The following is a 12,778-nucleotide window of genomic DNA, read 5'->3' on the forward strand; positions in this document are numbered from 1 at the left end:
GTCAAGTTAACTTAAAACTAGCCAGCACATCTTCTTTAGGTGCTTTTTGTCACATTTGTGGGATTTTTTTATCCTGCACATGAGATGAATACATTTCACAGATATGCTATATGCACAAAGATGAATGGGTGAGCCAGATATGCTGTTGCACACCTGTAAGCCTAACATAGGCAACGGAAGCAGGAGGAACAGGAGTTTGAGGCCAGCCTGGGCTATATAAGAAACCACCTCAAAAAGAATGAGTAAGCCGAGTGGTTGAACTCTGAGTTTAAGGCCAGCCTGGTCTACATAGTGAGTTCCAGGACAGCTAGAGCAACACAGTGAAATCCTCTCTCAAAAAAACAAAAATAAAAATAAAATGAATAATAAAAGTAAAATATTTCATGAACATGTCATTGAACTTAACTCAATTTGTCCATAAAATTTTTTTTCCACTTTTACTGTTTCTCAATTCAACTGTATAACATTTCCCTAAAGATTCACGGCAGCATTTATTTTCTCCATAGCATTTGGTTTTACTTGTGTGGATAGAATCCTTGCTGTCTTATAGGGTGAGCACTGCTCATTCAACTCTTGCTTTGTAGTGCCTGGCATCTTGTTGGAATTACCCTTCACTTTAACAGCTATTGTACTTTTGTCAAGGCAGAATAATTTCCATCTCCAAATGAGGGTAGAATAGTGATGTTTGCTGTACATTGAATATTTCTGTTTCATATTAGTGTTAGCAGTATTAAATACTAGTCACTTGTCACAAATGAAAACACTTCTTTGACTTTTTAATTATTGAGATTATAGCTATATCCTAATTCTACTGAGAAGTAATTTAATTCTATTATATATGCAGACTTTCTAAAGACGATAAGCTCTTTTTGTGGGAAAAACGCTATTATTGCTTCAAACATCCAAATTGTCTTCCTAAGATACTAGCAAGTGCCCCAAACTGGAAATGGGCTAATCTTGCCAAAACTTACTCCTTGCTACACCAGTGGCCACCATTGTGCCCATTAGCTGCATTGGAGCTTCTTGATGCAAAGTAAGTCCAATGCATTTACTTGATGTTTTATTGTCAAATTTTACCAGCAATGTGTTATGCTGCAGGGGTACTTCACTTTTAACATAACAATAGTATAAGATAATGTAAATGTGTACATGTAATTTATATAAACATAATCTTTTTTTATTAAAATGGTCAAGAAAGCATTTTGTATCATTTAAAGCATACCTAAAGAAAGAATTAAGCAAAAAAAGAATTAAGTATCTAATTTTGCATGATATATTGTATTAATATGTTTTATTGATTATTGTGTAATTTATGATTATTTTAATAATTATATAATTCTAATAATTTATGGGGACAAAATTGATTTTTAGGAAGCTAGAGTTTTGAAATAATCTGGGAACTGAATCTGTATTTATACAGTAAGTTTTTCCTCCTTTAGAAAAAAAGAAAGTTATTAAGGGAAGAGTGGGAGGGTAATAGAAAGTAGAAGAGGAGATAGTAAGAATGGAAGAGTTTAAGTGGGGATTGTCAACCAGAACTCAGTATGTATGAAAATTCCATTAGGAACTTCCTATGTAGACTAGGCTGGCCTTAGACTCAAAGATTGGTTTGCCTCTGCCTCCTAAGAGCTGAGGCTTAAGGCATGTACTGCTTGCTACACCAGCACTTTGGTTTTGAGTAAGAGCCCTTTGAATCCTCTTTATCAGGGACAGACTAAAATTCTGTTTTCAGTCAATGCAGTTGCATTTGCAAGAAATCACCATTACATATCAATTTTCTGATTCTAGATTTGCTGATCAGGAAGTGCGATCTCTAGCTGTGAGCTGGATGGAGGCAATTAGTGATGATGAGCTAACAGATCTTCTCCCACAATTTGTACAGGTGGGTGTTTTTATTAGACTACCTTGCTTCCTACTCACCCACCCTAGTTTCAATTAGTAGGGAACTGGCTATGGGACCCTTTTCTCTTTTAAAATGCCATTGCAATACAGCAGAAATGTTGGGGGCATTGTGTGAGAATATAGTATGATTCCCCCATTACTGTCATCCTCCTCACTTGAGTATGGCATAGGTAGTATAGCATATGACCATGGGAACTTGTTATTTTCAGACTTCTTTTTTTAGTTTCTCAAGACAGGGTTTCTCTGTGTAGTTGTCTCTGGAACTCCCTTTGTAGACCAGGCTACCCTCAAACTCAGAAATCTGCCAATCTCTGCCTCCTGAGTACTGGAATTAAAAGTGTGCACCTGGCAATTTTTAGGAATTTGCCAGACTTGTGCTTTTTTTTTTTTTTCCCCTTGCTTTACCAGTAAAACATAGTTAATAAATAGATAGTATTCCTGTTGATTTCAATAATGTGGCCTATATTTATATGATTTTTATTTTCTGAAACAAGGTAACTCTGTGTAGCCCTGGCTGTCCTGGAACTTACTTTTGTAGACCAGGCTGGCCTTGAACTCACAGAGATCCAACTGCCTCTACTTCTTGAGTGCTGGAATTAAAGGCATGTGTCATCACGCTCAGCCCCTATAGTAATGTATTTTTTTAAATATTTGTTTATTTGCAGTACTGTGGATTGAAGGAATGGCATTGCTTCTGCTAAGCAAGCTTTCTACCACTGGACTATAAAACCTAGCTATTTCATTTCTTTAAGTATCATCTTTTCACCAATGAGTAGTATTTAGTTTACATATTTGATGCTTTTATCTGAACAATTTGGTATGGTTTGACTGCTAGTAACTCTTATTTCCTCTTACACATAGGCTTTGAAATATGAAATTTACTTGAATAGTTCACTAGTGCGCTTCCTTCTGTCCAGGGCATTGGGAAATATCCAGATAGCACACAGTTTGTACTGGTAAGATTTAAATTTTAAGTGGCTCCTTTTGTAGATATTGACAGAGTTGACATAATTGCTAAATATAAACAGTGTGCTCATGATACTTGCTGTGGGTAGCCAGTTGTGTAGTGAATCTATTATTTTAGGAAAGCTGAAATTTTTGTCTTTAGAAATAAAATCAAAATTAATAAAACTGAACAATATTTGAACATCATGGCCTTAAAATAACTAATGAACCTTTTCTTGCTTATATGACTTAATTTTCTGGATATTCAAAATAGAACTTGTTAAGCTGATCTTTGAGGGAGCTTCATCTAGTTCTCAGACGTGGCTGACATAGTATTTTTGTTACATTAGGCTTCTCAAGGATGCTTTGCATGATACACAGTTTGGAAGCAGATATGAGCATGTGTTGGGTGCTCTCCTCTCAGTAGGAGGAAAAGGACTCAGAGAAGAACTTTCTAAGCAGATGAAACTTGTACAACTTTTAGGAGGAGTGGCAGAAAAAGTAAGACAGGCTAGTGGATCAACCAGACAGGTATGTACCCATGCAAGAGAACACAAGTGTTGTTTTGTTTTTGAGACAAATCTCTCTCCATACCTCAGCTGGCCCCTGTATCCTCCTGCCTAAGCCTCCTGAGTGCTATGATTGCAGATGTCTGCCACTATACTTGGGCAGTTGGAATTTTGATAAGAACTATGTTGAATCTATAGATCAATTTTGAAAATATTATGATTGTAATAATGTACCTTTATTTTATTTATTCATTTATTTTATTATTTAGGTTTTTTTTTTTTTTTTTAGACACAGGGTCTCTATAAAGCCCTAACTACCCTTGAACTCACTAGGTAGACCAAGCTGGTCTCAAACTCACAAAGATCCTCTTGCCTCTGCCTCCCAGTGCTGGATTAAAAGTGTTCACCACCACACCTAGCCATAATAATATATCTTAATTTTTGAATTCAGCTTGTCTTCCAATTCATGAACACAGAGAAGGAAAATGTTTTTCTATTTAAATGTTATTAAATTCTTTCAAAAATTGTTCTTGTTCCTGTTTTTGTTTTGTTTTGTGTTTTTGAAAATGGCTTTTTTTTTACTTTATCTTGGAGAATTCTTGTCAGCACATACAGTTACACTTAACATTTAGTAGGTACATACTGTCACAAAGTATTTAGAGTATTATATGTGAGCCTCCATGAACATTGTTTATATATTTTCCCTTTTCCAAGTAATGCTGCTGTGAACATTATTGCCCACATACATTATTGCACACATCTTTACCCATCTTCTAGCATTTCTTTTTTCTTTCCTTTTTTTTTTTTTGGTTTTTGGTTTTTGGTTTTTGGTTTTTCCAGACAGGGTTTCTCTTTGTAGTTTTGGTGCCTATCCTGGATCTCACTCTGTAGACCAAGCTGGCCTCGAACTCACAGAGATCCGCCAGGCTCTGCCTCCCGAGTGCTAGGATTAAAGGCATGTGCTACCGCCACCCGGCTTCTTTCTTTCTTTTTATGTTTTGAAAGGATGGAATCTTACTATGTTGCCCAGGCTGGTCTCAGACTACTGAGTTATCTTGCAGTCCTGTTTCAATCACCCTAGTATCTCACTCTGTAGATACATGTCACTGCTCCAGGCTTGCTTTAGTTTCTTTATGGAATATTCCTATGGGCAAATTAGTCGAGTTAAGAGCTATATACATTTTTAACTATAATTCATTAGATTGTTTTTTCTAAAAAGCCACACTGGGCATGATGACACATGCCTTTAATCCCAGCACTTGAGAGGGAGAGGCAGGCAGATCTCTGTGAGTTTGAGGCCAGCCTGGTCTACAGAGTGAATTCCAGTACAGCCAGAGCTATATAGTGAGACCCTATATTAAAAAATAAAATAAAGGGTAGATATTAGGGGGTGGCCAGTGGTAGGTTTCCCATGACCTGGTAATGACCCCACACCCTTGTGTATATGGCGTTCCTAATTGGACTCAGTGAGTTATATAGGAAAAAAAGAGAGTTCATGATGTTGGGAGGGACATGTGTTAGGGGATGTAGGAGATGGATATGAGTAAGATACATTATACCATCTACATAGATGAAATTTTCTAAGAACAGATCTTCAGTGCTAGAAGATGGCTGTCAGTAAAGTGCTTGCAGCACAAGCTTGAATTTGGATGCCCAGTACCCTCATAAAAAGGCAGCCTCATGGTACCCACCTGAAATCTCAGTACTGGGGAATCAAAGATGAGAGGATCCCTGGGACTCACTGGCCACCTAGCCTAGCCAAATCATTAAGTTTCAGGTTTATTGAGAGACTCTGTCCAGAAAAATAAAGTGAAGAGTGATTATAGAAGACACCCACTTGTTGAAGGCCAGTCCCAACCTGTCTAAGGGTTCTTGGTGGGAGGAATGAGGAAGTATTAGATAGAAATATAGACAGAGACAATGAGAAAGACAGAGACACAGGATAGCTTCGGGAGCGTTCTGGGTCAATACCCAGTTGCCCCAAGTTTAATCATGATGGGCGTTTTAAACGTCAGCAAGGGGAAGAGCAAAAGACATCCCCATCTCAAGGTCAAGGTATAAAGTACCAAGTGTAGACCCTTCGAAACACCTGTAACCATGCTTTTGGCCAAATCATCCTATTTTGCAGCCCTGCTGGGCAAAGCAAGCTCAGACTTTCTGACCTTGAGTAAGGCCTTTCTAGGTAGCCTCTGTGGGCCTCCACAACCATTGACCTGTGGCCTCCATGAGTATGTACCTGCATACATATATTCATACTCAGAATGAATAGATCTTCATTTTCATGATGTACTTATAGAGGCAATCTCTCCCATAGGTGGTCCTCCAAAAGAGTATGGAACGAGTACAGTCCTTTTTTCTGAGAAATAATTGTCGTCTTCCTCTCAAACCAAGTCTAGTGGCAAAAGAATTAAATATTAAGGTAACACAATACTCTCAAGTTCATATAAATATCACAGTAATGCACCAGAAGAAGAGTTCCTTAATGCTAGTGAGGATGAGACCTATAGTTTGTAAGTACTAGGAAAGGGTGCCATTAGATCTGTTTTTCAGCATATTTTTACCTAGTCAGTATTCCTGAAAGACATAGTGTCAAGTTTTTGTTTTTGTTTTATTATTTTGGGTTTTGTTTGTGCTCTTAAATTAGGGTTATGGTCTTACACTAGATTTTTTGCATGTATTATTTTAAGGTAAGATTTTGTAGCTCTGTGGTAGAGCACTTGTTTAGCATGTGCAAGGCCCTGAGTTCAATCACCAACCCCACAAAAAATAAATAGATAAAATGTGATTTGATCTAGGCTATGAGATTATTAAAGTGTTAGTATTTAATTACATAGGTAATGAATTTCACCAGTACATATGTGAAAGTAGAGCTCTCATCCCAGATCAGGATGAGTATCACACAACTGTTTTCTCCTGAGAGATTCAGATTACTTAGAAGTTCAGGCAGGCATTCAAGGCTTTTGCATCAGGTTTTTAAGTTTTTGTTTTTCTGCCTTTATAGAGTAGCTGTTTTACTGATATATACTATGTTTAAATTTCAAGAGCTGTTTATATATCCATATTATTGACAGATCATGTAAATTAACATCCATTGTTTAATTTGCTGTAATTTAAAGCAACAGATGAAAAGGAAAAATATCAGGGACAGTAAATTCAAAGTTCGCTTTCATGCTGGTGTCAACCTTTCTAATGCTCAGTGTTGCGTTTGCAGTCATGTTCTTTCTTCAGTTCTAATGCTATGCCTCTGAAAGTCACAATGGTGAATGCTGATCCTATGGGGGAAGAAATTAATGTCATGTTTAAGGTAAGATGACTAGAGGTATTCTGTGGGTTTTGTCTCTTGGGTTCTTTCATGGGGGATTGGTTTGGTTTGGTTTTGAGACAGCGTCTCTCTATATAATCCTGACTATCTTGGAACTTGCTATGTAGACCAGGCATTGAACTTGCAGTTAGGTACCCATGTGCACCACCATTTTAGGCTTTCTCTTGGGTTTTTTTTTTTTTTTTTTTTTTTTTTTTATTATGATTTCTCTGTATCTGAGCCTGGTTAAAGACCTGGGCTCAAAGGATCCTTCTCCTACTTGATTTTCCCAAATAACCTGGGGCTATACTATGTATTTGCACCATTTGTCCAATTAGGTCACTGAGGGAAAAAGACAGCTTAAAAATTCTTTATTCGAATTTGTTAAACATTTATTCAATATTGAAGTTGAATCAGTAATTTTTAAGACAGTGGTACACACCTGTAATTCAATGCTCAAGAAGACCATAAATTCTAGGCCAACCTCGACTGTGAGACCCTGTCTAATAAAAAACAGACCAACAGGAACAATTTGAGTAGTTCTGTAAAATTATTACTGGCATAAAATCTTTCCAGATAGGACAGCGGTGGCGCACGCCTTTAATCCCAGCACTCGGGAGGCAGAGCCAGGCGAATCTCTGTGAGTTCGAGGCCAGCCTGGGCTACCAAGTGAGTTCCAGGAGAGGCGCAAAGCTACACAGAGAAACCCTGTCTCGAAAAACCAAAAAAAAAAAAAAAAAAAAAAAATCTTTCCAGATAGGACTGGGAACAACTGCAGCCCTTGGCCAACCTGGTCACAACAGGCAGGCATCCCTAGGTTTGCCAAGCTGCAAAACCAGAAAGAGGGACATTACTTAGGGGATTGTTTGTGTGAGACAGCATGTCACAGTATAGTCCTGGCTGGCCTTGAACCCTGGATCATCCTGTCACAGCTTCCCATGTGCTGGGATCATAGGGGATGCCATCATACCTGACTATTGGTTTTTAGAAACAGAGATTACTAGGCTGGAGAGATGGCTCAGTAGTTAAGAGCACTGACTGCTCTTCCAGAGGTCCTGAGTTCAATTCCCAGCAACCACATGGTGGCTCACAACCACCTGCAATTAGATCTGGTGCCCTCTTCTGGCCTGCAAGGACACATGCAGGCAGAACACTGTATACATAATAAATAAAATAAATCTTTTTTTTTTTTTTTAAAAAGAAACAGAGATTACCTGTGTGATGCACAAGGACTGGAGTATTAGAAAATAATCTATTACCTGTTGAAATTTTGTGAGTTGTGATCATAATGTATAAACCTTGAAGAAAGAATGGAGAGTTCTGGTTAATTCATTAAGTTAATTAATTGGAGGTTCATAAAGATAGCTTAAATTGAACCTTCTTTGATAGATACAAATTTCTGTTTGTTTTACTGATATTTGTGCCTTTTCTTAAAACAATATCATCTATTTTGCTGGGCGGTGGTGGCACATACCTTTAATCCCAGCACTTGGGAGGCAGAAGCAGGTGGATCTCTGTGAGTTCAAGGCCTATCCAGTTCCAGGATAGGCTCACCAAAAAAAAAAAAAAAAAAAAAAAAAAATCTATTTTAATGATAGACATTTTACAAGTTGTCTTAATATTTGTTAAGGCAAATCCCTCTAAATCCTTTTCATAATTTTCTTGGCTTACCTCAAAGATATATTTATTATTGTGTTAAAACTGTACCTCAGCCAGGTGTGGTGGTATACATGTTTAATCCCAGCACTCTAGTGGCAAAGGCAGAAGGATCTTTTGAGTTCAGGGCCAACCTAGTCAATATAGCTAGTTCCAGACCAGCCAGGGCTGTAGAATGAGACCCTGTCTCAAAAGATAATAACAATAAAATAAAAATAAATTATGTAATCCAGTTTTAAAAAGAAAATGAACATTTGCTGACATTCCAGATAGACTTATTCATTTGGGGAGGACTAATATTTAGATTTATTTATAGTATGTGTATGAATGTTTGTCTGAATGTGTGTACATGCATGCTGGTGCCCTCTGAGATCAAAAGAAGGCATGGGATCTTCTGGAACTGGAGTTATGGACACTTGTGAGACACCATGTATAGGTGCTGGAAACTGAATCTAGGTCCTCTGCAAGAGCATCAAGTGATCTTGACCTCTGTATCATCTCTCCAGCCCCAAAAGGACTAATATTTTTAAGTGACCTTTTATATTGAAATGATTGTCGATTTATAGACAATTATAAGAAATTACCTAGGGATTCTTGTTGACCTTTAGATAACTGTAATGTAATATTGTAGGCAGAATATTAGCATTGAGACAGTCAAGAAACAAACTGTCACAGATCCCTATGATTTCGTTTTTGGTTTGGTTTGGTTTTTGATACAAGGTTTGTCTGTGTAGCCCTGGCTGTCCTGGAACTTGCTCTGTAGACTGCCTCAGAGATTCCAGTGCCTCTACTTCCGGAGTGCTAGGATCAAAGGCATGTGCCACCACCACCTGGCTTCCTTTTATTTTTTAATTAAAGGTATTTTACATACTCTAAAATTCAACTTTTTTTTTCTTCCTTGTTTTTTCAAGACAGGTTTTCTCTGTGAAACAGTCCTGGCTATCCTGGAACTCAACTTTGTAGACCAGGGTGGCCTTGAACTCACTGAGGTCCACTTGCCTCTGCTTCCCAAGTGCTGGGATTAAAGGTGTGCACCCACCCCGATTAAAATTCAACTTTTTAAACATACTGTTGAGGAGAGTGTAGCTCAGTGGTAGAGTGCTTGCCTAGTGTACACATGGCCAAGGACTCAGTCCTCAGCATCTCAAAATTAATTAAAATGTACTCTTCATGAAATGGAAACCGAAAGCGTTTTCAGTAAGTTTGTGTAGGACACCACAGAAGAGTACAGTGCACTCTGAAAATCCCTTCTCTCTGTGCATGGCCTTACAGACGACACCCCTGAGATCTTAGAGCATGTAACAACTGCTTGGGGAAAGGTACCATTTTTATTTCCTTGATTTCAAGGTTGGTGAAGATCTTCGGCAAGATATGTTAGCTTTACAGATGATAAAGATTATGGATAAAATCTGGCTTAAAGAGGGTCTGGATCTAAGGATGGTGATATTCAAATGCCTGTCAACTGGCCGAGATCGAGGTAGGTCTGTTAGTGGGGTCTTGATATCTTACTTTTGTCTCATGAACGTAGCTTATTGTTGAACTTACTTTTGGTTGTATACTTACAGGTCCTGGTGCAGGCTTACTGGGGTCTCATTTATTTACATTTAGTATTATTTGTTGATTGGATTATTTATGATCAAATCCTTTTAAAAGCAACTACAAAGCAATGGGCAGTGATGGCACACTTGGAGGCAGAGGCAGGGGGATCTTCTGTGAGTTCAAGGATAGCCTGGTCTACAGAATGAGACCTGTACTGCAGTCTGGACTACAGAGTGAGTTCCAAAACAGCCAGGGCTACACAGAGAAACTCTGTCCCAAAAAAACAAAAAATAACTACAAAGCATTTAATAGAATTACTAAGAAAAACAGCTCAGTAGGTAGTCCTAATAAACACTTTGTAGTAACCACAAGTGTAGATTAATTGACCCAATAAGGACTTTTAAGCCAACTTTGGGTTCATTTGAAAGAATGATAAGCAGCGCTGGTGGCAGCACTGGTTACCGAGAGAAAAGGTCAGGAGGCATGGCCACAACCACCTAGTAGCAGAGCTTTATTAGGAGGAAGAGGGGCGGGGGAGAAGAACCAGGCCTGGGGGAGACAGAACAGAATAGAGAGAGAGGGTGGGGTCTGAGTCACAGCTCTTTAAGGTACAGGTGGGCTTACAGAGCCACACCACACATACGCAGACTGCGTGACCACACCACGCTACTTGATCACCAGAGCACACTGATGATGTAAGACACAAGACCCCTTGTCTGGCTCCTGAACTGCGCATGTACGGTCATGCAGCTGGAGTGCTGCAGAATCCTAACATCATTTCCTTAGAATAAATAGTGATAATGAGGTTTTCTTTTTCCATGAGAGTAGATTTTTATTTTGTTACTCAGTTGATAAATTTTTCAGTTTTACTTTGCTATTTGTGTGTGTTGGGTGGGGTAGGCACACATGTATGGAGGTCAGAGGACAACTTTCAGGAGTCAGTTCTCCACTGTGAGTTCTAGGGATTGAAACCAAGTTGTCAGGCTAGCATGGACACTTACCCACTGAGCCACCTCAGCCCTCAATTGATAAGTTTTTGAAATAATGACTGATAACCATTCATTATTTGATTTATTTTACATGTTCATAAATGACACCATCATTGTTCTTGTTTGGTTTTGGTTTTAGTTTTGGTTTTTCGAGACAGGGTTTCTCTATGTAGCTCTTTACTGGAATTCACTTTGTAGACCAGGCTTGCCTGGAACTCACAGAGATCCACCTGCCTCTGCCTCCCAGTGTTGGGATTAAAGGTGTGTGCCACCACCACCCAGCATTATTTTTATTTTACTTAATTTATGTATATGGATGCTTTGCTAGCATGTATGTTTGTGCACTATTCAGTGTTTGGTACCTGTGCATGCCAGAAGGGAGCATCAGATCTCCTCCCACTGAGGTTATAGATAGTTGTGGGCTAGCTACCATGTGAGTGCTGGGATTTGAATCTGGTTCCTCTGGAAGAGAAGCCAGTATTCTAAACTGCTAAGCCATCTCTCCAGCCCTTGGGTGCTTTTAAAAAATAAAATAACAATTTTGGTTGCTCACATTTTTCATCATGGCTTGCCAGATTTGGTGTCTTCTTTCAAGGACTGAAAGCTATAAATATTTTAGACTTACTTTGGGAACACATTTTCACACAGCTTGATACTTTGTTTGTTAAAGGCATGGTGGAGCTAGTTCCTGCTTCAGATACCCTCAGGAAAATCCAAGTGGAATATGGTGTGACAGGATCCTTTAAAGATAAACCACTTGCCGAGTGGCTGAGGAAATACAATCCTTCTGAAGAAGAATATGAAAAGGTGATCAGCATGGTTTTTTATTCTGAAGAACTTTGTCAAAATATATTATGAAAACTCTTACTACTTCTCTCAAGACCTGCTATGGTGTTAATATGGCTTAAGGAAGACCCTGATTACTCTGAATAGTAACCTAAGAAAACTCCAGCTTCATTTAGGTTCATTTCCTGTTTTTAGCAGCTGGTGAAGAGTCATGCTTTGATGGCATTTTTCAAACCACTTTGCTTCTGTTGTTCCCTCCTCTCTTCCCTGTCCTCTGCTCCTTTGTGCTCTCTGTTTGAAAAGACCCCAGTTTTAATGTCATTTAGATGCCTAATTTAGGTGCCAATAATGTATCATTTTTATAGATATTAAAGTGCTGTCCTATCTGTTGACTTGTGAAGGAAAAGCAAGAGAATTTCATGCTTTGAGGGTCTTTTAGAATGGTTTAGTTAGACCACTCCCATTTTTTAATTCTTTTTGACAAGTTCTCTCTACATAGAGAGAACTCTATGTCCTAGAACTCACAAAGTTCTGCCTGCTTCTGCCTCCCTAGTGCTGGGAGTAAAGGCAACCATGTCTGTCGCTGTTTTTTAATATTTTGTAGTCTTGGGAAGCAGTATGGCAGAAGACAATATTTATTCATTTTACTATTTACTTGTGATTTCTGATGAAATGATGGCCCAAAATGATTGTTGAACAGTGTGCACTAAGCACCTTCTTTGCATTTGACTAAGAAGGATTTTAGCGCAGTAGAGTCTATTGCCTGTGTTGGATTCTGGCTTTGCTACCTCTGCAATTACATGATCTTGACAAACACTGAAGTATTGCTGTATCTTAGTTTCACTTGTCTGTAAGATAGCATTAATCTTAATACCTAAGTTACTGATTTGTGGTGGGGTTTTTAAATAAGTAGTTGCATAAAGAGAGAGATTGGTGTTAAGTATTATATAAACATTTTGCTATCATCATTATTGGCAATGGTTTCTGGAGAATTGTAAAATAAAATTAATCACAAAGACCAAAGAATTGTGCCACTTAGAAATCCAGTATTTGGGGCTAGAGAGATGGCTCAGCGGTTAAGAACACTGGCTGTTCTTCCAGAGGTCCTGAGTTCAATTCCCAGCAACCACATGATGGCTCACAACCATATG

General features: G+C 38.4%; 1 protein-coding gene across 1 annotated transcript in view; it reads left to right on the top strand.

Annotated features, from left to right (window-relative positions):
- Nucleotides 1–12,778, top strand: part of Pik3c2a (phosphatidylinositol-4-phosphate 3-kinase catalytic subunit type 2 alpha) — a 111,519-nt gene that overhangs the window by 83,573 nt on the left and 15,168 nt on the right. The window contains exons 16-23 of the mRNA XM_059268351.1: nucleotides 845–1,033; nucleotides 1,789–1,882; nucleotides 2,764–2,858; nucleotides 3,198–3,378; nucleotides 5,671–5,775; nucleotides 6,568–6,660; nucleotides 9,661–9,790; nucleotides 11,512–11,648. Coding sequence (XP_059124334.1) covers nucleotides 845–1,033; nucleotides 1,789–1,882; nucleotides 2,764–2,858; nucleotides 3,198–3,378; nucleotides 5,671–5,775; nucleotides 6,568–6,660; nucleotides 9,661–9,790; nucleotides 11,512–11,648 — 1,024 coding nt within the window. The remainder of the gene's footprint in view (nucleotides 1–844; nucleotides 1,034–1,788; nucleotides 1,883–2,763; nucleotides 2,859–3,197; nucleotides 3,379–5,670; nucleotides 5,776–6,567; nucleotides 6,661–9,660; nucleotides 9,791–11,511; nucleotides 11,649–12,778) is intronic.

Source organism: Peromyscus eremicus, chromosome 1 (assembly GCF_949786415.1).
Source record: "Peromyscus eremicus chromosome 1, PerEre_H2_v1, whole genome shotgun sequence".
In the NCBI taxonomy this organism is placed as follows: Eukaryota; Metazoa; Chordata; class Mammalia; order Rodentia; family Cricetidae; genus Peromyscus; species Peromyscus eremicus.